We start from the raw sequence: 21,613 nt of genomic DNA, 5'->3' as shown, positions 1-21,613 counted from the left end.
TGTTGCCCAGGGTAAGATTTATTGCTGTCAATTGCCCAGGGCTCGGCAGTTTTCTCCTTTTGGGTTCTGAAAGTAGCAGGGAGCCTAGTTTCACCCTGTCGCCCTTCCAGGCTGCAGGGAGCGGCTCGGATTGATTGCGCCCCCCGGAGGCGCTGCAGCACAGCCCGGCCGGCAGCAGAGCGCATGCGGGACCGGGTGCCTGCAAACTTCCTGGTCAGTGTGGATGGGCGAGAGGCGGGCAAAGGGCGGAGGTGTTAGCAAAGGAGAGAGAGGAAAAAAAGAGAAAAGGAGGTTCTGCTGCTGTTGCGACTGAGAAACTCAGAAAGCCGCCAGTGGAGTGAAGCGAGGAGGCGCTGTTGGTAGGAAGTGTAGCTGCAGTAGGGGGGAGGCGGCTCTAGCTGAGTGAGCCCAGGCTTCCACCACAGACAGGGGACACTGACTCCAGCATGTACTCCCAGTGCCAACTCTTCCTGCTCCACAAACCCAACTTGCAGCGACCCGGCAGCACGCTGCACCGCTAGCCCTGTGCCTACAACCTGTGTGCTGTGCTGGAGGAGATTGCATGGAAGAACAAACAACCCCAGGTGACTGGAATACACCCTCCTCTTGTGATTTCTTCTAGCCGGCTTGTGAGCATCAGGAGCAGTGACGGGAAAGCGCCTTCTGCCTCCCTCTCACCAGAAGCCCGGCTGTAATGGTAAACATAGATCGGATGGAGAGCACGTAAATTAATCAAGAGTGAAAAGTTTCTGCAGGCTGGCTGCTGCTTTTCCAAGTATCTATGCACGATTTATTTAAACGAAAGCGCTCCTGACATTTTCAAGGAATTTCAACGACATTGTTGTGCTAAACCATAAAGGGAGAGAGGAAAGAAACATTGTGGGGATGCCTGCGAGCCCCTTGCAGTCTGCCATTGAGATGGTGTTGTGTTTGAAGGAATGGTGTTAGCTGAAGTGCATTAATCCAGATACTGGCTCTGCAGAGAAACAGTGGCCGGGCAGACATCAGGATTTTGTTTTTTCCCCCTCCGGGCAGGTTTCTTGGCGAAGAAAATTAGCATTTCGAAGTGTTATCTATCGGGAGTATTTTATCTGTATGTAAGAAAAAAGGAGGTGGGGAGGAAGGATGCACCCCAGCGTGTACAGAGCCAAAGGCGAGAAACAGAAAGGGAGACACAACCCTGTGACTGTGGAAGTGTTCCTGCAGGGAGGTGCTCCCTGGGGATTCACTCTGAAAGGTGGCCTTGAACATGGGGAGCCGCTGATCATCTCCAAGGTAAGATGTGGTTCTCACTCACACACGGAAGAAAACAAAACAAGGCATTCTGCTTTCTTTATGCAGCATTGGCTGTGCATCGTGTAGAAACTGTTAATGCATGCTCATTCTCGGTTGGTGTTTTGAACTGTAGCAGAGAAAATTTGAATTTTGAAGCGCTAATTTTCGATGCTGGATTAGTTCCCATTGATAATGTCACACCTCCTGTTGCCTTCAACGCTGATTCTTTTTTTTATGAGAAAGCCCCAAACGGGTCACCTGGGCAGGAGGGAGGTTCGCCACTTCGCTGGAGCTTTCCCCCTGAATAAAGTGAGATGGAACTTCTGGACTGACGGATTAAATGAGTGCAAGGATCCGGTTTCCACAACAACCCGACCCTTTAATGGCAAACACGCCGCGAGGGAGAGAGTGATTCCACTGGGCGCTGCATCACTTGGACTCGTTCACGTACCAGCACATCGCGACGTTTGGACCTCTGCTGAGGGAGGGGGGTTAATTTACAGGTCAGAGCTTGGCATTGCAGAGCCAGTAACACCGCTGCCTGCACGATGGGGTTCTGCCGACCCCGTCGTTGAAGACACGGTAGCATTTGCTCCGATCTGTTCCTCCTTCACCGGCACAGGGAGTGATGGAGGGGAGCACAGCTATGGTTTCTCCTGTGACCCCGCGTTTCAATTTGGTTTGAAGCAGTGGGGGCTCGGTGGAGAGAAAAGTTTAGATGCAATCATTGGGCGAGAGAAAGATTGCGACGAGACTGTGGATTCTCCCTTGATGATCCCATAATCAGCTTTAGAGAGACTCCCAGCAGGGCAAACGGGTGACTCGTACTGAGTGTGCACCACAGCTGTAGCAAGAGCTTTTGATTTGGTTTATTGTTGTGTACCTAAGTAAAGTGAAAAGTTTTGGTTTGCAAGCAGTACAGGCACAGTCAGAACAAACGCAGACCTACAAATCGTAGGGTGCTTAGAGCAAGGCATATAAGGTTACAGCTGCACAGGAAGTGCACAGCAGCAAGATTAGATTTGAAATTAGGTCCATTCAGCAATCTAATAACAGCAGGCAAGATGCTGTTCTTGAAATTTTGGTGTTTGTATACAAGCTTTTGTATCTTCTGTCTGATTGAAGAGGTTGGAAAAGAGCTTTACCCGGGTGGGAGGGGTCTTTGATGATGTTGGCAGCCTTTCTGTAGTAACAAAGTGTAGATGGTGAGCATGGATGGGAGGTTGGCTTTATGTGGTGATTTCTGAATGTGGTGGGAGCTATAAGGCAGATGAAAACCCATGTGACACATGGAGACTTTTTTTGTTTGCATTTATTTATGTCAAACAAATAAAGGCTACAGTCTCATTGTCACACCATATTATGATGTGACTAAGACCTTTTGCATGTGTTGATCAGGTTAAAAATTTTATACCAATTTTTATATTTCTTAGGAAATCTGGATATACCTGCAGTAGAACATGTCTCCTCACTTGACAAATAGGAGCCAGGGAGAAAATCATCTTGATAGTTCTATCCAGTGACAATTACTGACAAGTTGCTTGTTACCAAACCCATCACTCATCCCACACCCTGTCAAGTGCACCCACCTCTGCTCCCCAAAAGGCCATCCTAAATCAATTGCTACAAAAGACTTGAAGTACAATTGCCCTGCTAATAGAGAATTGGAATTAGCTTTATAATCACATGTACTGACATGAGTACAGTGAAAAGTTTACAAGTCACCACTTACTGCATCATCTTAGGGATGAAAGTACGTAGGTACAGAGACTTAAGTATAAATTCTTTGATATGAATTAGAAAAATTAAGAAAAAAATCTAGCAGAGGAATAAAATAGAAAATAAAGAAGTAAAAAATATACAATTTACAGGCTTTCCACCCCAGTCCATGCAACTTCCATTCATGAACTCCATCTCAATATGAATTAGCAGCCCAAGGAGAGTAAGAATAAAGGGAAAACATCTTTTATCAGAAACTAGATAGTGAGTGAATTCTGCTGGTGCTCATGAATAACTGCCCTCAAGAAGTTGATTTCGGACCTTGCCTTGTTGAGTCTTTGTTCCCATCTAATGTTTTGTTTGATACTGTGGTAGTTTTTTAAAAATATAGATTCTGGCACCAATACTCCTACAAAAACAGAGACTAATCACTCAGTGCACAAGAAGGTTGTGTCGCCCTTGCGCTCCTCTATTGTTTCTCAGTGTGGTGTTGTGGGCCAATTGCATTGTGGTAGCTTGCTAAGGAGACTTCCTAGAATGAGATGTTCCTGATCTATGAAGATTCATGTACCCCAGCATTGTAAAGGTAATAAATTCGAAATATTATGTTAGACTTGTTTAGTAATAATTTCCATCAGCTATTATAAAGCATTGGTAATCTTTGGGTGAAACCTTAAAAAGAGAAGGAAAACTACTAAAAGCTGGTAGAACAAAAAAAGAAGGCTGTGAAATAATGAAGTTAGCAAGAAATACTCAATAATGGGAAGGGTATTGTATATGTCAAAACTGTCAATTGTATATTGGTTCTGTAATATTTGAGAGTTTTCAAATTTATGGGAATTAATGTAAAAATAGAATATCGAAACTGTTATTATCTGTCACAGTAATTCAAAAAGTGTTATTTTAGTGCTTGAAGCATTTTCTATTAGTTCTGTCCTCTCCTGATAATGTAAATTAAACACAAGTAACCATTTAAAGCTGAACATTCAGAGGAAGTTACCACTATGGTCCCCAGTCTGGTCAGTTTAGCTGTGGAGACCTAATACCTGGAGTTCTGAGCACAGTTTTGGTTTCTCTATGTACAGTTGCAACACACTGAAAAATCACTGTTGATTTCTGACATGAGAGCGTTCTCCTAAGATAAAGGACTGCATAAGTTAGGCCTATGTTGGCTGGAGTTTAGAAGGATAAGAGGTGGTCATGCTGTAATATACAAGTTCTGATGGAGCTTGATAGAGTAGGTACTGAGAGTTTATTTCCCTTTGCTGGACAATCTGGATCATGAGGCTACCATCACAGTAGACCATTTAGCACTGTAATGTGGTGAAATTTCTTCACTTAAAGGATTGCAAAGCTTACAAACTGTCTCCTTAAGTGAATTCTGGGTGCTCCAATCTTTGAATGTATTTAAGGCTGATATTTATGGCAGATTTTTCAGTATTCAGTGAATCAGTGGAGCAGTGAGAAGGTGGTGTTGAGGCAGAATAATAGCAGAGTGAGCTTGAGGACCCATGTAATTAATGCACCCTCCTATTTCCTATCTATTGTCTGCATTGCTGTTAGCTTAGGTAGAGAATGGTCAGCAAATGATGCACGCTTCTGTTTGCAGGTCTACAACATTTAGTGATCAAAGACATAATTGGATTGTGATTTTGCCTGTATTTAGGTAAACTGATGTGTTTACTGTTCAGGCTAGCAATGAAGAATAATCACTTAGTACTGGAGGATGCCAAATGATAATGACAGAGGTTCCAATAAACAGTCAGTGTTACAGAGCAGAAAGGGGGAGCAAATTTAATGAGAAGAAAGTATCCAAGTGCCTTATTGTGTCTTGGGAAATTTCATGATCTTACATCTTTCTCCTTCCTTAGTGTAGGAATAATATGGCTTTAAGAGGTGTATTTGGTCCTCTTTGTTTTGAAGAAAGGTGCCAAGCTGTTTCTTCCAAGCCAATAAGTAAACAGCTGTGAGGCCTTGGTTTTTATTTTAAAGGTTGGAACAATAAAAGCAGCATGAATGGGTGGAGTCAGGTTCCCACAAAACAAGGGTTTTAGTTTAGCTTTCAGTAGTTAGGTTTTGAAGTTGCTTGTAGAAGCTGCCATACCCCCCTCTCTCCAGAGTTTTCCCATGGTGTTCGTTTCTCCTTGACTGAAGAAACATCGCATGTGAGATAATCTGTTTTATTGAATTTGCTTTTACCAAGGGTGTGTTCAGAGGAGGTTACTATATTGTTGTTAAATAATCTTTTATTCTGTTAAGTTTTCAAATAGAATTATACCGATTATTCTTTTATTTGTATTTTAACTGTAGGGTAAGCATAAAGTGTGTTTTGCTTAAGGCAGGGTAGTGTGACCAAGTTACACCTGAAATACAGCATTTTTGCACTTGCCTTTAATTAAGATAAAAGTTAGGGTCTCGGCTATGTCCTTGATAGACTTGAAGGGGGTTTAGTCTGGTCCATGACATTTGTCCAATCTCTCTGATTCACTTGAGTGTTTATGGTATTGCAAACCGTAAAAAGCCAAGTTCAAGTAGTTAAGGACATCATTTTTAATTTCTTCATTAAGCTGGCTGATTTACTTAAATGATAGAATAAATGTTTGACTTGTATAATATCCTAAATAGTTCAGTGAAAATGTAACAAAGATCATGACACAGTATCTTGAGGTGTATGGTATTATTGTAATGGTATTATAATTCCTTTTGGTGTCAGGTAAAACAAAACCTTTAAGAAATGTTGCTGGCAATGGATTATGGGTGAAGGAAAAAGGCAAAGTAATACTTTGGACTGTTGTACATCCTATATAATTCTCAGGCGCAACCTTGGTTCGTGATCTTTTTGGCTGATTGAGGAACATTTATGGCATTTGCATCTCTGTAGTACAATACTTCTGTCTTCCGAGGACTGTAAAGCAAATGTTTTTCGGTTGCATCTAGAATTTCTCTAAATAGTACTTCAGTTAAGTTTTAAACTTTTTTTCAAATCAATGTTTGGTAGCACAGATTCAAATTAGTGAACTAGAAATTGTACTTTATTTCATATTTGATTTCTAAAACTCTGCAATTTGAAGTAATCTTTTGGAAAATGATTTTTGATCATTCTGCATACAGGGAACAGTGCATTAGCTGTATGTATGTGTTTAGAGCCTGTTGCAGATTGATATGCTGGATCCTGCATTCACAAACTTGAAAAACTCTGTGATGAGCAATCTGAGCCAAAAAGGGTCCATTTTCTTGTGAAATATCTTAAAGCAGTCTTTTTCACAATAATGTGCAAATTTATGATGTTTCAATATTGTCTGAAGTCAGTTGTCTCTGCCAGTGAGCTCATTTTCCTATTTGCTCAAAAAAAAGTGCATCTGAAAAGGAGGAAAGAAAAGTGAACAAGAGGCTTCCATCCAAGCTGATATCAAGGTCCATGTATGAGAAGCAGTCTCATAAAAGCTGGGAAGTGAACATGTGGAATGTAGCTGAAGTTTTGGCTGTGCTCCAGGGTTGGCAAAGGAATGCCAAAAACATGTGCAGCTTAGTCAGCCCAGTTTGCTTAAACTGTAAAAGGGTCATCATTTCAAAAGGATTGTTCGAGACTTCCTGGTCTGACTGTTAGAGAGTCAGATCTTTTATTAAAAAATCATTCATTTGAAAAAAAACTTTATTTAATTAGTCAGTTTTCTAGTTTGGAAGCAGAAAGGAAGTGGTGCGTTAACCTATTTGTCAAAGAACAGTAAGATTAAGAAACTTTGCCTTGTTGTTCAGGTTTGTATTGATGGCTATATTGTGGTTGGCTTGGCAAAGGGTTCATATTTTCAAAGTTCATATTAACATTGTACAAATAGTAAACATATGTTTTTTTCCTGGTAAATAGTAATTGCATTAAAACTTCCAGATGGAAGATCTTGGCTGAAGTGACAGAGCCTATAGTTGAATCGTTATATTTTTCATATTGATTTTTAAATAATTGTGTAATTGGATCATTTTGTTTACCAGGTTTTCTCTAACCAACTCATCTTTTTAAAACTCTGCAGCAGCTCACAATCGTTTATCGGAACACATGGCATTGTGTAGCAGCTAGTTAGTTAGTCTCTGAATCATAGCCCCTGTGATGCACGATATTTTATTTTTGTTATAAAATGTTTAGTTGAGTTTTTGATTTATCATGATCAGAATCAGAATGGGTAGTACTCTGAACTGAACGCTGATTCACTCCTTGCTTCAAACAACAAGTAGGACAACATGTCAGATGCAAAGTATTGTCAAATACATTGACATCTCTTCCATTTTACAGAAATAATTTGGTAATGGAAAACAGCGTAAGGCGGGATTTTACTCTTGATGCCATAAAAAGCTTTTTGCGATAATCATTAATCAAATGCATATTTGAAATGTTTGCGCTAATCTAATTACTAAATCTGATGTTTAACCTGAATATGAAGTCCAGTAGTTTACAAATTGTCTTGTTGATGTTGCATTATTACTGATAACTCATTCATGCCTTCATCAAAATGATTGCAATTCTGTGCATTACTAAAGTGTGACTTTATTATCATGGGAACTTTGTAAAAGTTCGCAATCACTAACAAAATACTTTTTTCATCATCAAAACAGTCCTTAAGCTCTTTACTTTGTACATTACAGCATATCTAACTTTGATGTGGTAAAATAAAATGCCGGAGTTATACAGTATATAAACTTCAAAGAGACAGGCTCATGTGCCTGATGGGAAGCTTCACATATCCACCATTTTTGATTGTAATTGAAAATTCACCGATCCTTTATCATGTATCAAGGATCTATTGTAGTGCTACTAATAAAGTCTCATTCCCACTTCTGTGTAGTTCTCCGGCTTTCTATGCAGGGAAGATTTACTTCCTCTAACTGTGGTTGCAGTTGCTGTTGTTGCATCTCCTTGATAAGTTCTGTGAATAAATAGATAACTTTCCCTCCAATTTGCCGTCTTGAACAAAAGAATAATTTCCCCTCAAAAAAAGAGAGACACCAGAGACTGGATAAGCAGTGCCCCCTGAACTCGAGTGTACAGGAAGGCCTGAGGCCTCTGCTTCCACTGAATGAACAACATGAATGTTGGGTTCCTTTTCTACCACTGTCTCCTGAAAGATCAAACCAACTGTATTGAGTGCCTTATTTAGCTTTACTGCCATTTGTCTCACCATGTGTTGCTGCTGCTTTAAGAGAATGAAGAGTCTGCTTTACCCTTGAGGAATCTTATGACTTTGGTGTCTGCCAACTTTAGAATATTCAATACGATGCACGCATCTCTGCTTCATAAAGAATCAGAATGATTTGGAATGATCTACAGGGTTTCTATTATCTCTCTTTCATTCTCCGAAAGATTAGCATGGATCTGCTCTTTGGGGCACAGACATTATTAAAATCAGAATCAAAGTTGGTCTGAAAATTGTTTGCCTTAAAACATGGCAAGCAAGCTTCTGAAAGAATCAATACCTCTGCCCTTGTATCCAATTTAAAATGAATTTTCTTGTTTTTAAGCATGATCTCAACATTCCAGAATTTGTTTTATGGGACTGTGCATTCTGGGAAACTGACACTTTGCAGTAGCCCTGTCACACCTCACAGGAAGAATTCACCATCCCCTCCATTGTCTTCTGTTGCTGGAACACACATTGCTGTGGTCTCTGTTTAATTTTTGATGTTGCTGCTGTAACATGATCTTCCTCTTGGTACTTTTGGCCCTCTATAAAACTAGCTAGGCTGATTTTCTGCTGGTCAGATTCCTTAATGGCAGCCACTGCACTCTGTGTCTTTATTAGCAAATTTCTTTGAGTGTTAATTTCTTCTCCATGCCTGTAAGCCCAGTGATCTGTGATTCTATTTACTTTTGCTGGAGGCTTGCTGACTTTCCTGCAATGAGCTATTTCCTGCATTTTTACTGCTTTTATGCATGTTTTCTTCTCCGTGGTCCATTGCTTAGGTGAGCCTTGAGGTCGATCACTCACTGCTTCATGTTACTGTTGGGTTTCCCTTCCAGGATTTGCCATACTCCCAGAGTCGGGTTGCTGGGCTAGTTTCCTCTTTCACCTGTAGCACTAAACTGCCATTGGGCTTCGCTTCAGGCACTCCTTGCCATTTGCCTCTAATTATCAATGTCTAGTCATTGCTGTTCAGATGTGATTGATATGCTCGAGTGAACATTGATGAGTGTTATAAGCGTAACTATATACAAAATATGGTAAAAGGTCTTCTGGAGCCCTGGTAGACTCTGCTTCCATTTCCAAGTATATTGATGTTACCATGACTGCTCAATTTGCATGTGCCAACTGGCTATTCTTAGAGGCAAGTTATAATGAACCCCTTACTCCACACCTTGTACAGCCCAGTTGAAACTTTCCCTAAGTAAGTTGGCACAAGTCTGTGAAATCTTTGTAAAAGTGACCAATTGTCCCAGCAATTTGTCCTCAGTCAGTTCCAGTCAAATCACTGGTACCACTGAAAAGGCTTGTATTGCATGAGATTTTAAAGTGGAAGATTTATGTTTTCCAATCTTCAGGTAAATCTGTTTGTCAGGAAGAACATAGGTGTGCCCCCCCCCCCCCCCCCCCCCCCCATATTTGCCAGTTACATCTGTGCTCCAGTAAAAACAAAATACTGTGGATGCTGGAAATCTGTTAAGCAAGTTGCTGATGATAGTCAGCAGATCTGGGGATTCCTTTGGCAAGAGAAACAGTTAGTGCTTCGAGTCAAATATTAATTGCAGAGCCTTGAGAAGACGAAGACTCTTTGGCCATTGTCATTGAATTGGAGGATAGTGCAAAGTGGAAGGAAGCAACTTGAACCATTGTGCCTGTGCTGACTGTTTAAAAGAGCTGCCCAATTCCTCCCACTCTTCGGAATTTTTCCCAGAGCCTTCCAAATTTTCAAGTGTTTCTCCAGCTCCCTCTTGTAAGTATTGTTGAATCTGCATCCGCCACCCTTCCAAATGCATTCCAAATTTTCTCAAAAATATTCTCCCATCTCTCCAGTAAATAATCTGCTTTTAAAATCATTACCTTTAAACCGGTATTCTGTGCTCACCAGCCTGCTGCCACTTGAAACAGTGTAGTCTATTTACTCTGTCATAAGGTTTCCTGATGTTGAACATGATTTATGCTGGTGTAAAGCCTCCAGGTTTGAATACACTGGTAAGTACCAATGTAATAAGGTTGGGTGTCAAAATCATGAGTACATACATAGTTAGCTAGTCTTAACATATGATGTGTATAGCTGATGGCTACAAATCACCAGAGTATAGTGTTTAACTTGCTTAAACTCTGAAAGTGCTTTTCCTTACTTCGATTTAGCATCGCATTCGAAAATGTGCAGACAGTCTCAAATTGGACAATATGGTATTGCATTTAGATGGTTGATTCTGGTGGTTTTCCTCTTGCAGATGTTTGGAGCTTCAAATTATATGCAGTTTTGAGAATGCTTTTAGTGTGGCAAACCAGAATGAAGCCATTGAATTAGTGGCCCAACCTCAAAGATTTGGTATACTTTTTACATTGCTGTATTCACATCTGATGGAGAGATCTTCCAAAAAAAACTTTCACAAAATTCTGCTGCAACTTGGATTGTGAATCACGTAAATGCAAAATTACAAAACTGGTATGTTTCATCTCTGGCATTGTTGCTCACAATGATATTTTATTTCATTGCTAAAGACTATGTTCTAGTGTAATTGGTTGGGTTCAGTTAACATAGGTACTTTCAAACTTAATTTAAAGGTGTTATTATATACCTCCGAAACAGGTGGCAGTTGAAGCTCGGTCTCCTGGTTTAGAGTTGGGGGCACTACCAGTGCACCACAAAAGCCCACAGGGATGCAAATATAGAAAGTTTTTAATTAACGTGTTCAGAATTCTTATTACATGCATTTGGAGCAGCTGGGATCTAAACCAGGCCTCAAAGTGGTAAAACAAAATACATAAATATATAACGTTTTGCAATAGCACATAATTTGCTATGGCTATTTGCATTTTGTAAGCTTACTTAATCAGAATTGGGCAGTTATAAAATAACATCGCATCGAAAATAAATTACTTAAGGGTTTAATTTTGAAGACCATCATAGCTAAGCTAACCCTTCACTCAGATAAGGCACATGAGATGGATTGAGGAAGGGGAAGCTGGCGGATTTTTTATTTTTCATTTGCTTCATCTTTGTCTGAAGGTGCTGAGGTGGTTGTGGTAATGTTGTTGTAGTTGAGATCGATTAACTCAAACTCAGGAACTGAATCTGGAATCTTTGTCTGTAATTCATTTTCAAGCAACTCAACCATCTGTGATATGTAGCAGGCTTTAACACCCTTGATCTAGTTGGAGGTTTCGCTGCATCACGTTATTAATTGACTCCCAGTTTCCAAAAGGCTGAAACTTGTTCAATATAAATCTAATATTTATTATTTGCCATTAGGTTTTGCAGTCCCTTCTAGTGGCTTTAAAGTATTACCAATATTGCTCTGATATGTGTATGTGGCACTGTCAATATCTCATTCTCTCAAAGGCTCTAATTTCGGTGGAAAAGCTATAGAAAAGACAGAAAAAACATGATTTATTTTTCTTAAACTTCCTCAGCTACTGTGCTGATGTCACAACAGAAGTACGGGAGAACCCTTATGGGTGGTGCCACTCTTTAGGAAGGGTAGTGAGGACAAACCAGGGAACTATAGACTGGTGAGCCTGACGTCAGTGGTGGGCAAATTGTGGAGAGAATCCTGAGGGACAGGATGTACATATATTTGGAAAGGCGTGGACCAATTAGGGATAGTCATCGTGGCTTTGTGCGTAGGAAATCATGTCTCACAAACATGGTTTAGTTTTTTTGAAGAAGTAACAAAGAAGATCGATGAGGGCAGAGCAGTAGATGTGATCTATATGGACTTCAGTAAGGCGTTCGACAAGGTTCCCTGTGGGAGACCGGTTAGCAAGGTTAGATCTCACGGAATGCAGGGAGAACTTGCCATTTGGATGCAGAACTGGCTCAAAGGTAGATGATGGAGGGTTGTTTTTCAGATTGGAGGCCTGTGACAAGGGGAGTGCCACAAGGATCGGTGCTGAGTCCTCTACTTTTTGTCATTTATATAAATGATTTGGATGTGAGCATAAGAGGTACAGTTAGTAAGTTTGCAGACAACACCAAAATTGGAGGTGTAGTGGACAGCGAAGAAGGTTACTTCAGATTACAACAGGATCTGGACCAGGTGGGCCATGGGCTGAGAAGTGGCAGATGGAGATTAATTTAGATAAATGCGAGGTGCTGCATTTTGGAAAAGCAAATCTTAGCAGGACTTATACAGTTAATGGTAAGGTCCTAGGGAGTGTTGCTGAACAACGAGACCTTGGAGTGCAAGTTCATAGCTCCTTGAAAGTAGAGTCGTAGGTAAATAGGATAGTGAAGAAGGCATTTGGTATGCTTTCCTTTATTGGTCAGAGTATTGAGTGCAGGAGTTGGGCGATCATGTTGCGGCTGTGCAGGACATTGGTTAGGCCACTGTTGGTATATTGCGTGCAATTCTGTTCTCCTTCCTATCGGAAAGATGTTGTGAAACTTGAAAGGGTTCAGAAAAGATTTACAAGGATGTTGCTAGGATTCGAGGATTTGAGGTATAGGGAGAGACTGAACAGGCTGGGGCAGTTTTCCCTGGAGCGTCAGAGGCTGAGAGGTGACCTGATAGAGGTTTACAAAATTATGAAGGGCTTGGATAGGGTAAATAGACAAAGTCTTTTCCCTGGAGTCTAGAACTAGAGAGCATAGGTTTAGGGTGAGAGGGGAAAGATATAAAACGGACTTAAGGAGCAACTTTTTCACACAGAGGGTGGTACGTGTATGGAATGAGCTGCCAGAGAAAATAGTGGAGGCTATTTTTGCAACATTTGAATGGGTATATGAATAGGAAAGTTTTGGAGGGATATGAGCTGGATGCTGGCAGGTGGGACTAGATTGGATTGGGATATCTGGTCTGCATGGACGGATTGGACTGAAGGATCTGTTTCCATGCTGTACATCTCTATGACTCATTTCCAGAGACCTTTTACCTTATGTATATATATGGGCTGTTGTCCTGTTTAAAATCCGCAAAATATTTGTCTGCTCCTTCACTCTTCCTCTCAAATGTTTTATTTCTGTTCTTGGGTGAAAGGATATAGATGTACACAAAAGCAACAACTTCCCCATCAAGATATTATTCATACATCTGAATAGTTGTTTTTTAAAGAAGCATAATATTGCTGCATTCAACTTTTCTTTCATTTTTCACGTACTTCAAACTTACCGGAAGCACTAACCTTTGTTCTGGTACTGGAAAAGACATCTGCAAAGATATTCTTTATCTATAGAATATATATTTTACAGTATTTTCATGTTCCATTTTCTTTCTATCATGATGGACGAAAATAGTATTCCACTCTGCATGTGAGGTAAAATAGTTGGCTGAGCAAAGTTCTCTTTCTTTCTCACAATAGAGCTAAATCATTGCAGAGCAATGACACCAAACTTAAACCTTCCAAAAAGAACCAATCTTGGTTTTACCCCAGTTGTATATGCTCACGCTTACTAAGAGTACTCATGACCGAGCGAAGCACGTCACTATGAAAGCCAATTTGTCTATGAGCAGTGTTGTAACAGACATGGGAACTTGTGTTCATAGCTACTAATTCTCGTTTGCATTTACCACTATATGTAATCTGAAAGAACTTGGAAAGGATTATTTCAAATGTTCCATTCTGATGTTCACAGCATTATGATCCCAAAGAGGTAGTTTAGGCAAAGCATAAACTTTCAGTTGATAATTTCTGTCTGCTTTCAGGGATCTTGGCAGCTGCTACTACCTAGCTGGGTCATCTATAATGTGCAAATCGACTAAGGATAATATTGACCAAGGAATGCAATGTGTCATGAAGTTTTATGTCTATTAGGAAATTGCCCTTAAATATATCTCACTAAAGTATTCAACACTGTCAGCAGGGTAGGATCCAACAATAAGTTGGTGAAAACTGCTGATAGAGCTCCTCAGTCACACATTCTTTTACGAAGATGCTCCTTTTTTACTGGACAATTTGATTACAGCGCCTCTGACAATTTCATGATGAAGAATGAAATGAAACAAGGTTGTGTCAAAGACACAATGAAACAAGGGACTTGAAAGTACTCATTCAGGATCCTCTTAAGGTTAGCATGGAAGTTCAGTTGGCAGTTAGAAAGGCAAATGTAGTTTTAGCATTCCTTTCAGGAGGGCTAGAATGGAAGAGCAGAGACGTGCTGCTGAGGCTATATAAGGCTGTGGTCAGATTGCATTTGAAATATTGAGAGCAATTTTTGGACCCCATATCTAAGGAAGGATGTACTGGCATCATAGAGGCTCCAGAAGAGGTTTACAAGAATTGGTCTGAAGTTTCGAAGGGTGAGGAGGGGATCTGATTGAAACTTAGAGAATACTGAGAAGACTGGATAAAGTGGGCATGGAGAAGATTAGATTAGATTCCCTGCAGTGTGGAAACCGGTCCTTCGGCCCAGCAATGTTTCCACAAGTGGGAGAATGTGCAATCTGAGGGTGCAGCCTTGGAGGGAAGGGGCAACCCTTTAGAACTGACATGAGGAGGAATTTCTTCAGCCGAAGCGTGGTGAATCTGTGGAAGTCATTGCTGCAGAGGCCTGTGGAGGTTAAATCATTGAGTGTATTTAAGATAGAGGTAGGTTATTAATTGCTAAGGCGATCAAGGGTTACAGAGAGAAGGCAGGAAAATGTGCTTGAGAAATATACCAGCCTTGACTTAACTTAGACTCATGAATGGCCTAGTTTTGCTCCTATATATTATGCTGTCCTAGCCCCTACCTTGCTAGTATCATCTTCTCCATGTCTCTAACCTTTTCTTTCCCAGCAGATATGGAACACGGCACAGTGGCAGAGTGGTTAGCACTGTTGCCTCACAGCGCCAGAGACCCAGGTTCAAGTCCCACCTCATTTGCACATTCTCCCCGTGTCTGTGTGGGTTTCCTCTGGGTGCTCCGGTTTCCTCCCATAGTCCAAAAATTGCCATGAATTGGCCAGGCTAAATTGCCCGTAGTGTTAGGGGCAGGGGTGAAATGGGGAATGGGTCTGGGTGGTTTGCTCTTCGGCAGGTCAGTGTGGACTTGTTGGGCTGAAGGGCCTGTTTCCACGCTGTAAGTAATCTAATCTAATCTAATATCACCTTTCCCTACATACTAGGTTAGATGGCAAGCTCGTCAGTCTACTGAGATTGCAAGCAAAAGCAAAAAGTGTATGTATTTATCAGGGAGCTTGTCTGTGCTGACACTGCAACATCAGTCACTCACAAAGAAACTGTCAAAGATTCATGAATTGTCACTCCAATGTCTGCAACTTGCTGTAACTGTGCTACCTCTACCATCCAGGAAATTGTGGTTGTGGGGCAGCATGTCACATTTCTACCCTTGATCACATAAGTAACATGCTGTTGGAAGTGGTTAGTAGTTTCTGGAGTCCACAGTGACAGATAATCCTTCTCTTGGCACAGAACTTGCATGCTTGTGGGGAAGGCAGTTTCTACCTTTTGGTCAAATCCCATAATATGCATGTAATCACATCAAACTGACTCTTGACAGGAAGATATAGGCTTCTGATAGAACATAGAACAGTACAGCACCATTCAGGCCCTTTGGCCCTTGATGTTGTGACGACCTTTTATCCTACTCTAAAATCAAACTAACGTACATACCCTTCATTTTACTATCATCCACGTGCCTATCCAAGAGTCGCTTAAATGTCCCTAATGTATCCGATTAATACCACCACTGGCAGTGCATTCTATGCACCCAGTACTCTGTGTGTTAAGAGCCAACCTCTGATCCTCCAATCACCTTTAAAATAATGCCCCCTTGAGATACCCATTTCTGCCTTGGGGAAAAGTCTCTGACTGTTCACTCTATCTCTGCCTGTCGTCAAGTTGTACACTCTATCAAGTTGTCCTCGCTGTTCTTTGTTCTGATGAGAAAGTTTTTGCTCCCTCAACCTTTCTTCATCAGACATGCCCTCCAGTCCAGGAAGCATCCTGGTAAATCTCCTCTGCACCCTCTGTAAAACTTCCACATCTTTGCTATAATGAGGCAACCAGGACTGAACACAATATTCCAAGTGTGCTCTGAACTGGGCTCTACAGAGCTGCACCCCCCCATTAACCCAACCTTCACTCCCGGCCACCCCCCACTAACCCAACCTCCACTCCCGCCCACCCCCCACTAACCCAACCTTCACTCCCGGCCACCTCCCACTAACCCAACCTCCACTCTCGGCACCTTCCCCTGCAACCGCAAGAAATGCAAAACTTGCACCCACCTCCCCCCTTACTTCCCTCCAAGGCCCCAAGGGATCCTTCCATATCCACCACAAATTCACCTGCACCTCCACGCACATCATTTACTGCATCCGCTGCACCCGATGTGGCCTTCTCTATTTTGGGGAGACAGGCCGTCTACTTGCGGAACGTTTCAGAGAACACCTCTGGGGCACCTGGACCAACCAACCCAACCAGCCTGTGGCTCAACACTTCAACTCCCCCTCCCACTCCACCAAGGACATGCAGGTCCTTGGACTCCTCCATCGCCAGACCATAGCAACACGATGGCTGGAGGAAGAGCGCCTCATCGTCCGCCTAGGAACCCTCCAACCACAAGGGATGAACTCCGATTTCTCCAGGTTCCTCTTTTCCCCTCCCCCCACCTTGTCTCAGTCAAATCCCTCGAACTCAGCACTGCCTACCTAACCTGCAATCTTCTTCCTGACCTCTCCGCCCCCACTCCCACTCCGGCCTATCACCCTCACCTTGATCTCCTTCCACCTATCGCATTTCCAACGCCCCTCCCCCAAGACCCTCCTCCCTATCTCATCTTAGCCTGCTGGACAAACTTTCCTCATTCCTGAAGAAGAGCTCATGCCCGAAACGTCAATTCTCCTGCTCCTTGGATGCTGCCTGACCTGCTGCGCTTGTCCAGCAACACATTTTCAGCTCTACAGAGCTGCAGCAGAACCTTGCAGCTCTTAAACTCAATTCCTCCTGTTAATGGAGGCCAACACACCATACGCCTTCTTACCAACCATATCAACTTGGATGGCAACTTTGAGGGATTATGGACGTGGACCCCAAGACCCCTCTGTTCCTCCACACTGCCAAGAATCCTGCCTTTAGTCCTGTATTCTGTATTCAAATTTGACCTTCCAAAATGAATCACTTCTTTACACTTTTTCATATTGAACTCCATCTGTCACTTATCAGAGTAGTTCTGCATCCTGTCAATGTCCTGTTGCAACCTACAACAGTCCTCCACACTATCCACCACTCCTCCAACCTATGTGTCACTGGCAAACGTACTAACCCATCCTTCCACTTCCTCACCGAAGTCATTTATAGAAATTATAAAGAGCAGAGGTCCCACGTTGGATCCCTGCTGGTTACTGAGTTCCAGGCTGAATACTTTCCATCTGCTACCATCCTCTGTCTTCTATAGGCCAGCCTAGATCCAGACAGCCATATTTCCCTGTATCCCATGCCTCCTATGCTCTGAATGAGCCTATCATGGGGAACCTTATCAAAACCCTTGCTAAAATCCATGTACACCACATCCACCGGTCTACCTTCATCAATGTGTTTTATCACATAAAGGCTTCTGAGGCATGACCTACCCCTGACAAAGCCATGCTGACCATCGCTAATCAAACTGTGGTTTTCCAAGTAATCATAAATCTTGTTTCTGAGAATGCTCTCCAATGTTTCATCCGCCACAGACGTAAGACAGATTGGTCTCTAATTCCAGGATTATCGCTATTCCCTTTCTTGAACGAGGGAATAACAGTTGCCAATCTCCAAACATCTGCCATGACTTCAGTGGACAGTGAGGACGCAAAGACTATTGCCAGATAGTCCATCTGGCCTAGGGGACTTATCTATCCTTACATTTTTCAAAAGTTTCAGCACATCCTCCTTCCTAACATTAACCTGCTCACGCATATCAACCTTTTCATGCTGTCCTCACAAATGAAAAGGTCCCTCTCAGAAGTGAATACTGAAACAAAGTATTCATTTTGGACCTCCCCTATCTCCTCCGACTCCAGGCACAAGTTCCCTCCACTATCCCTGCTCGACCCTCACTCTGGCCATCCTCTTGTTCCTTATATAAGTGTAGAGTGCCTTAAGGCTTTCCTTAATCCTACCTGCTAAAGCTTTTTCATGCCCTCTTCTCGCTCTCCTAAGTCTATTCTTCAGTTCCTTCCTGGCTACCTTATAAACCTCTAGAGCCTTGTTTGATCCTTGCTTCCTCAACATTAAGTAAGCTTCCTTTTTCTTCCTGACTAGATGTTCTATATTCCTTGCCACCCAAGATTCCTTCACCCTACAATCCCTTCCTTGCTTCAATGGGAAAAACATATCCAGTACTATCAGCAAGGATTCTCGAAACAACCTCTACATTTATCTGTTATACATTTTCCTGAGAACATCTGTTCCAGTTCCTGCCTAATAGCATTGTAACTCCTCCTCCCCCCAATTAAATATTTTGCCATTCCATCTGCACCTATCCCCCTCTATGACTGTCGAAAAAGTCAGGGAACTATGATCACTATCACAGAAATAGAGTCATTGAGATGTACAGCTCAGCACCAGACCCTTCAGTCCATGCTGATCAGGGTGGCACGGTGGCTCGGTGGTTAGCATCGCTGCCTAACAGCACCTGGGACTGGGGTTCGATTCCAGCCTTGGGTGACTGTGTGAAGTTTGTACTATCTCCCTGTGTCTGTGTGGGTTTCCTCCAGGTGCTCTGATTTCCTCCAACAATCCAAAGATATGCAGGTTAGGTGAATTGGCCATGCTAAATTGTCCATAGTGATAGGTGCATTAGTAGGGAGGCGGGGAATGGGTCTGGGTGTGTTACTCTTCGGAGGGTCGGTGTGGACTTGTTGGGCCGAAGGGCCTGTTTCCACATTGTAGAGAATCGAATCTAAACGTTAAGTATATAAGTCATGCTTGGATTGGCTTTTCCAAAATACAGCACCTCACATTTATCTAAATTAAACTCTATCTGCCACTCCTCAGCCAGTTGGCCCATCTAATTAAGATCCCATTTTACTCTGAGGTAACCTTCTTAGCTGTCCACTACACCTCCAATTTTGGTGTCATCTGCAAACTTCCTATGTTCACATCCAAATCATTGATATAAATGATGAAAAGCAGGGGACCCAGTAGTGATCCTTGAGGCACACCACTGGTCACAGGCCTCCAGTCTGAAAACCAACCCTCCACCACACCCTCTGTCTTCTACCTTGGAGTCAGTTCTGTATCCGAGTGGCTAACCAAGTCTCCCATGCGGAACCTTGTCGAATGCCTTACTGAATTCTGTATGGATCACACCTACCGCTCTGCCCTCATCAGTCCTCTTTGCTAGTTCTTCAAAAACTCAATCAGGTTTGCAAGACTTCTCACACACACAGCCACGCTGACTATCCCTAATCAGTCCTTGCCTTTCCACGTACTTGTAAATCCTGTCCGTCAGGATTCCCTTCCAACAACTTGTCCACCATTGATGTCAGGCTCACGGGTCTACAGTTCCCTGGCATTTCCTTACCACCTTTGGAAGTAGTGACACCTCATTAGCCAACTTCCAGTCTTCCAGCACCTCACCAGTGACTATCACTGATACAAATATCTCTGCAAGGGGCCCAACAATCATTTCCCTAGCTTCCCACAGAGTTCTATGGTCAGGTACCTGATCAGGTCTTGGGGATTTTTCCACCTTTATGCATTAATGATATCAAGTACTTCCTCCTTTGTAGCATGGACATAGAGTCATAGAGATGTACATTTTCAAGATGTCACCATGTATTTCCCTACATTCTATATCTTCCATATTCTTTTGCACAGTAAACACTGATGCAAAATACTCATTTAGTATCTCCCCCCATCTCCTGCTGCCCCACACATAGCCTGCCTTGCTGATCTTTGAGGGGCCCTATTCTACTCCTGGTTATCCTTTTGTCATTAATATATTTATACAATCCCTTTGGATTCTCCTTAACTCTATTTACCAAAGCTATCTCATGTCTCCTTGTTGCCTTCCTGATTTCCCTCTTAAGTATACTCCTCCTGCCTTTTATACTCTTCTAAGGATTCATTCGATCTATCCTGTCGATACCTGACATATGCTTCCTTCTTTTTCTTAACCAAAATCTCAATTTCTCTAATCATCCAGCTTTCCCTACACCTACCAGCCTTTCCTTTCACCCTAACCAGAATATACTGTCTCTGGACTCTCATTATCTCATTTTTGATGGCTTCCCATTTTCCAGCCATCCCTTTACCTAAGAACATCTACCTCCATTCGGCTATTTGAAAGTTCTTGCCTAACACCATCAAAATTAGCCTTCGTCCAATTTAGAACTTCAACTTTTAGATCCAGTCTATCCTTTTTCATCACTACCGAGAGATCTGACACCTGGCCTGTTTCATTGCCAAGCACCAAATCCAATATGGCTTCCTCTGTAGTCGACATATCTACGTATTGAGTCAGGAATTCTTCCTGGATGCACTTCACAAAAGCTACTCCATCCAAACTATTTGAACTGAGGTTCCAATCAATATTTGTCATTTCAGTGTCGTGTTGTGTGGTTGTGAAATGAGATTTATTTTCAGCTGTGAAGAAAAGTATATTCAACAACTTTAATCTGTTGTTTGTGACACATTCTGGGCATCTCATAGAAGGACAAAATAACAAATATGGCAGTCATCTTAAGGGCAAAGCTGCCAAGTATGTTGGTACTCAGTGGACAGAGACATCTTGGTTCTCTTAGTCATTTTTTCTGGATGGAGCATGATTAAATTCCTAAAGATTTTCTCTATAATGAGTTAGCTGGAGCCAAATGAAAGGTACGACACCCAGAACACTGCTTCAAGAATTCAAGCATGGCCCTAAACATTGATTCTCTGTCTGGGAGATTGTAGCTGATCAGAGAACAATGTGGCATCGTCTGTGGGCTAGCATCTGTCCCCATGGTGATCAATAGTTGCAATGGGTGCCCACATCAAAATCAACAACTTGCCAACATGACCTGATAACCACTTCAAATGAGACACATGTCACGGATCCTGCATTTCATAAAAAGCTTTCTTCAGCTCTTCGCAGAAGTGCACCAGATTAAGCTGCTGGGCCATACCTAACATTTGAGTTGTTGCATGCCCATCATCATGTGCAGAGGTCGGATGCCAATGACATCTGAGGGAGAGAGTTGTGACCTCTGTAATTATTAACTTTGATTGTGTAGTCAGTAGTTAGCAGTGTGAGGAAATGATGGAATCGAGAAAGGCCAATATTGCTTCAACCTTCCTGAACTGTGTTGGAATGAAGGGAAGCAACCGAGCAAATTGAGAAAATTATTCAAACAAGGGATCAGATTTCTGAAAACAAGATTCATTTTTCAACCAGCTTAAAGTTATTGAAAGGGGAATTTGGTAATTTTGTGAGATTAAAGAGCAAGACATCAACACAATAAATTTAGAATTACATTCTGAATTGAATAGAATTAGCTTTATTGTCAGTTGTACTCCATTCTCTCCTATCAGCTTGA

General features: G+C 42.1%; 1 protein-coding gene across 1 annotated transcript in view; it reads left to right on the top strand.

Moving 5' to 3' along the window:
• Positions 1-235: 235 nt before the first annotated feature.
• The window catches only part of shroom3 (shroom family member 3), a 410,779-nt gene continuing 389,401 nt past the window's right edge, over positions 236-21,613 (top strand). The window contains exon 1 of the mRNA XM_060825783.1: positions 236-1,275. Within this exon, the coding sequence (XP_060681766.1) occupies positions 1,126-1,275 (150 nt within the window). The 5' untranslated portion in view covers positions 236-1,125. The remainder of the gene's footprint in view (positions 1,276-21,613) is intronic.

This window comes from Hemiscyllium ocellatum, chromosome 1, assembly GCF_020745735.1.
Source record: "Hemiscyllium ocellatum isolate sHemOce1 chromosome 1, sHemOce1.pat.X.cur, whole genome shotgun sequence".
Classification (NCBI taxonomy): domain Eukaryota; kingdom Metazoa; phylum Chordata; class Chondrichthyes; order Orectolobiformes; family Hemiscylliidae; genus Hemiscyllium; species Hemiscyllium ocellatum.
The sequence above is the reverse complement of the archived record's forward strand: the minus strand, read 5'-3'. Positions and strand labels throughout refer to the sequence as shown.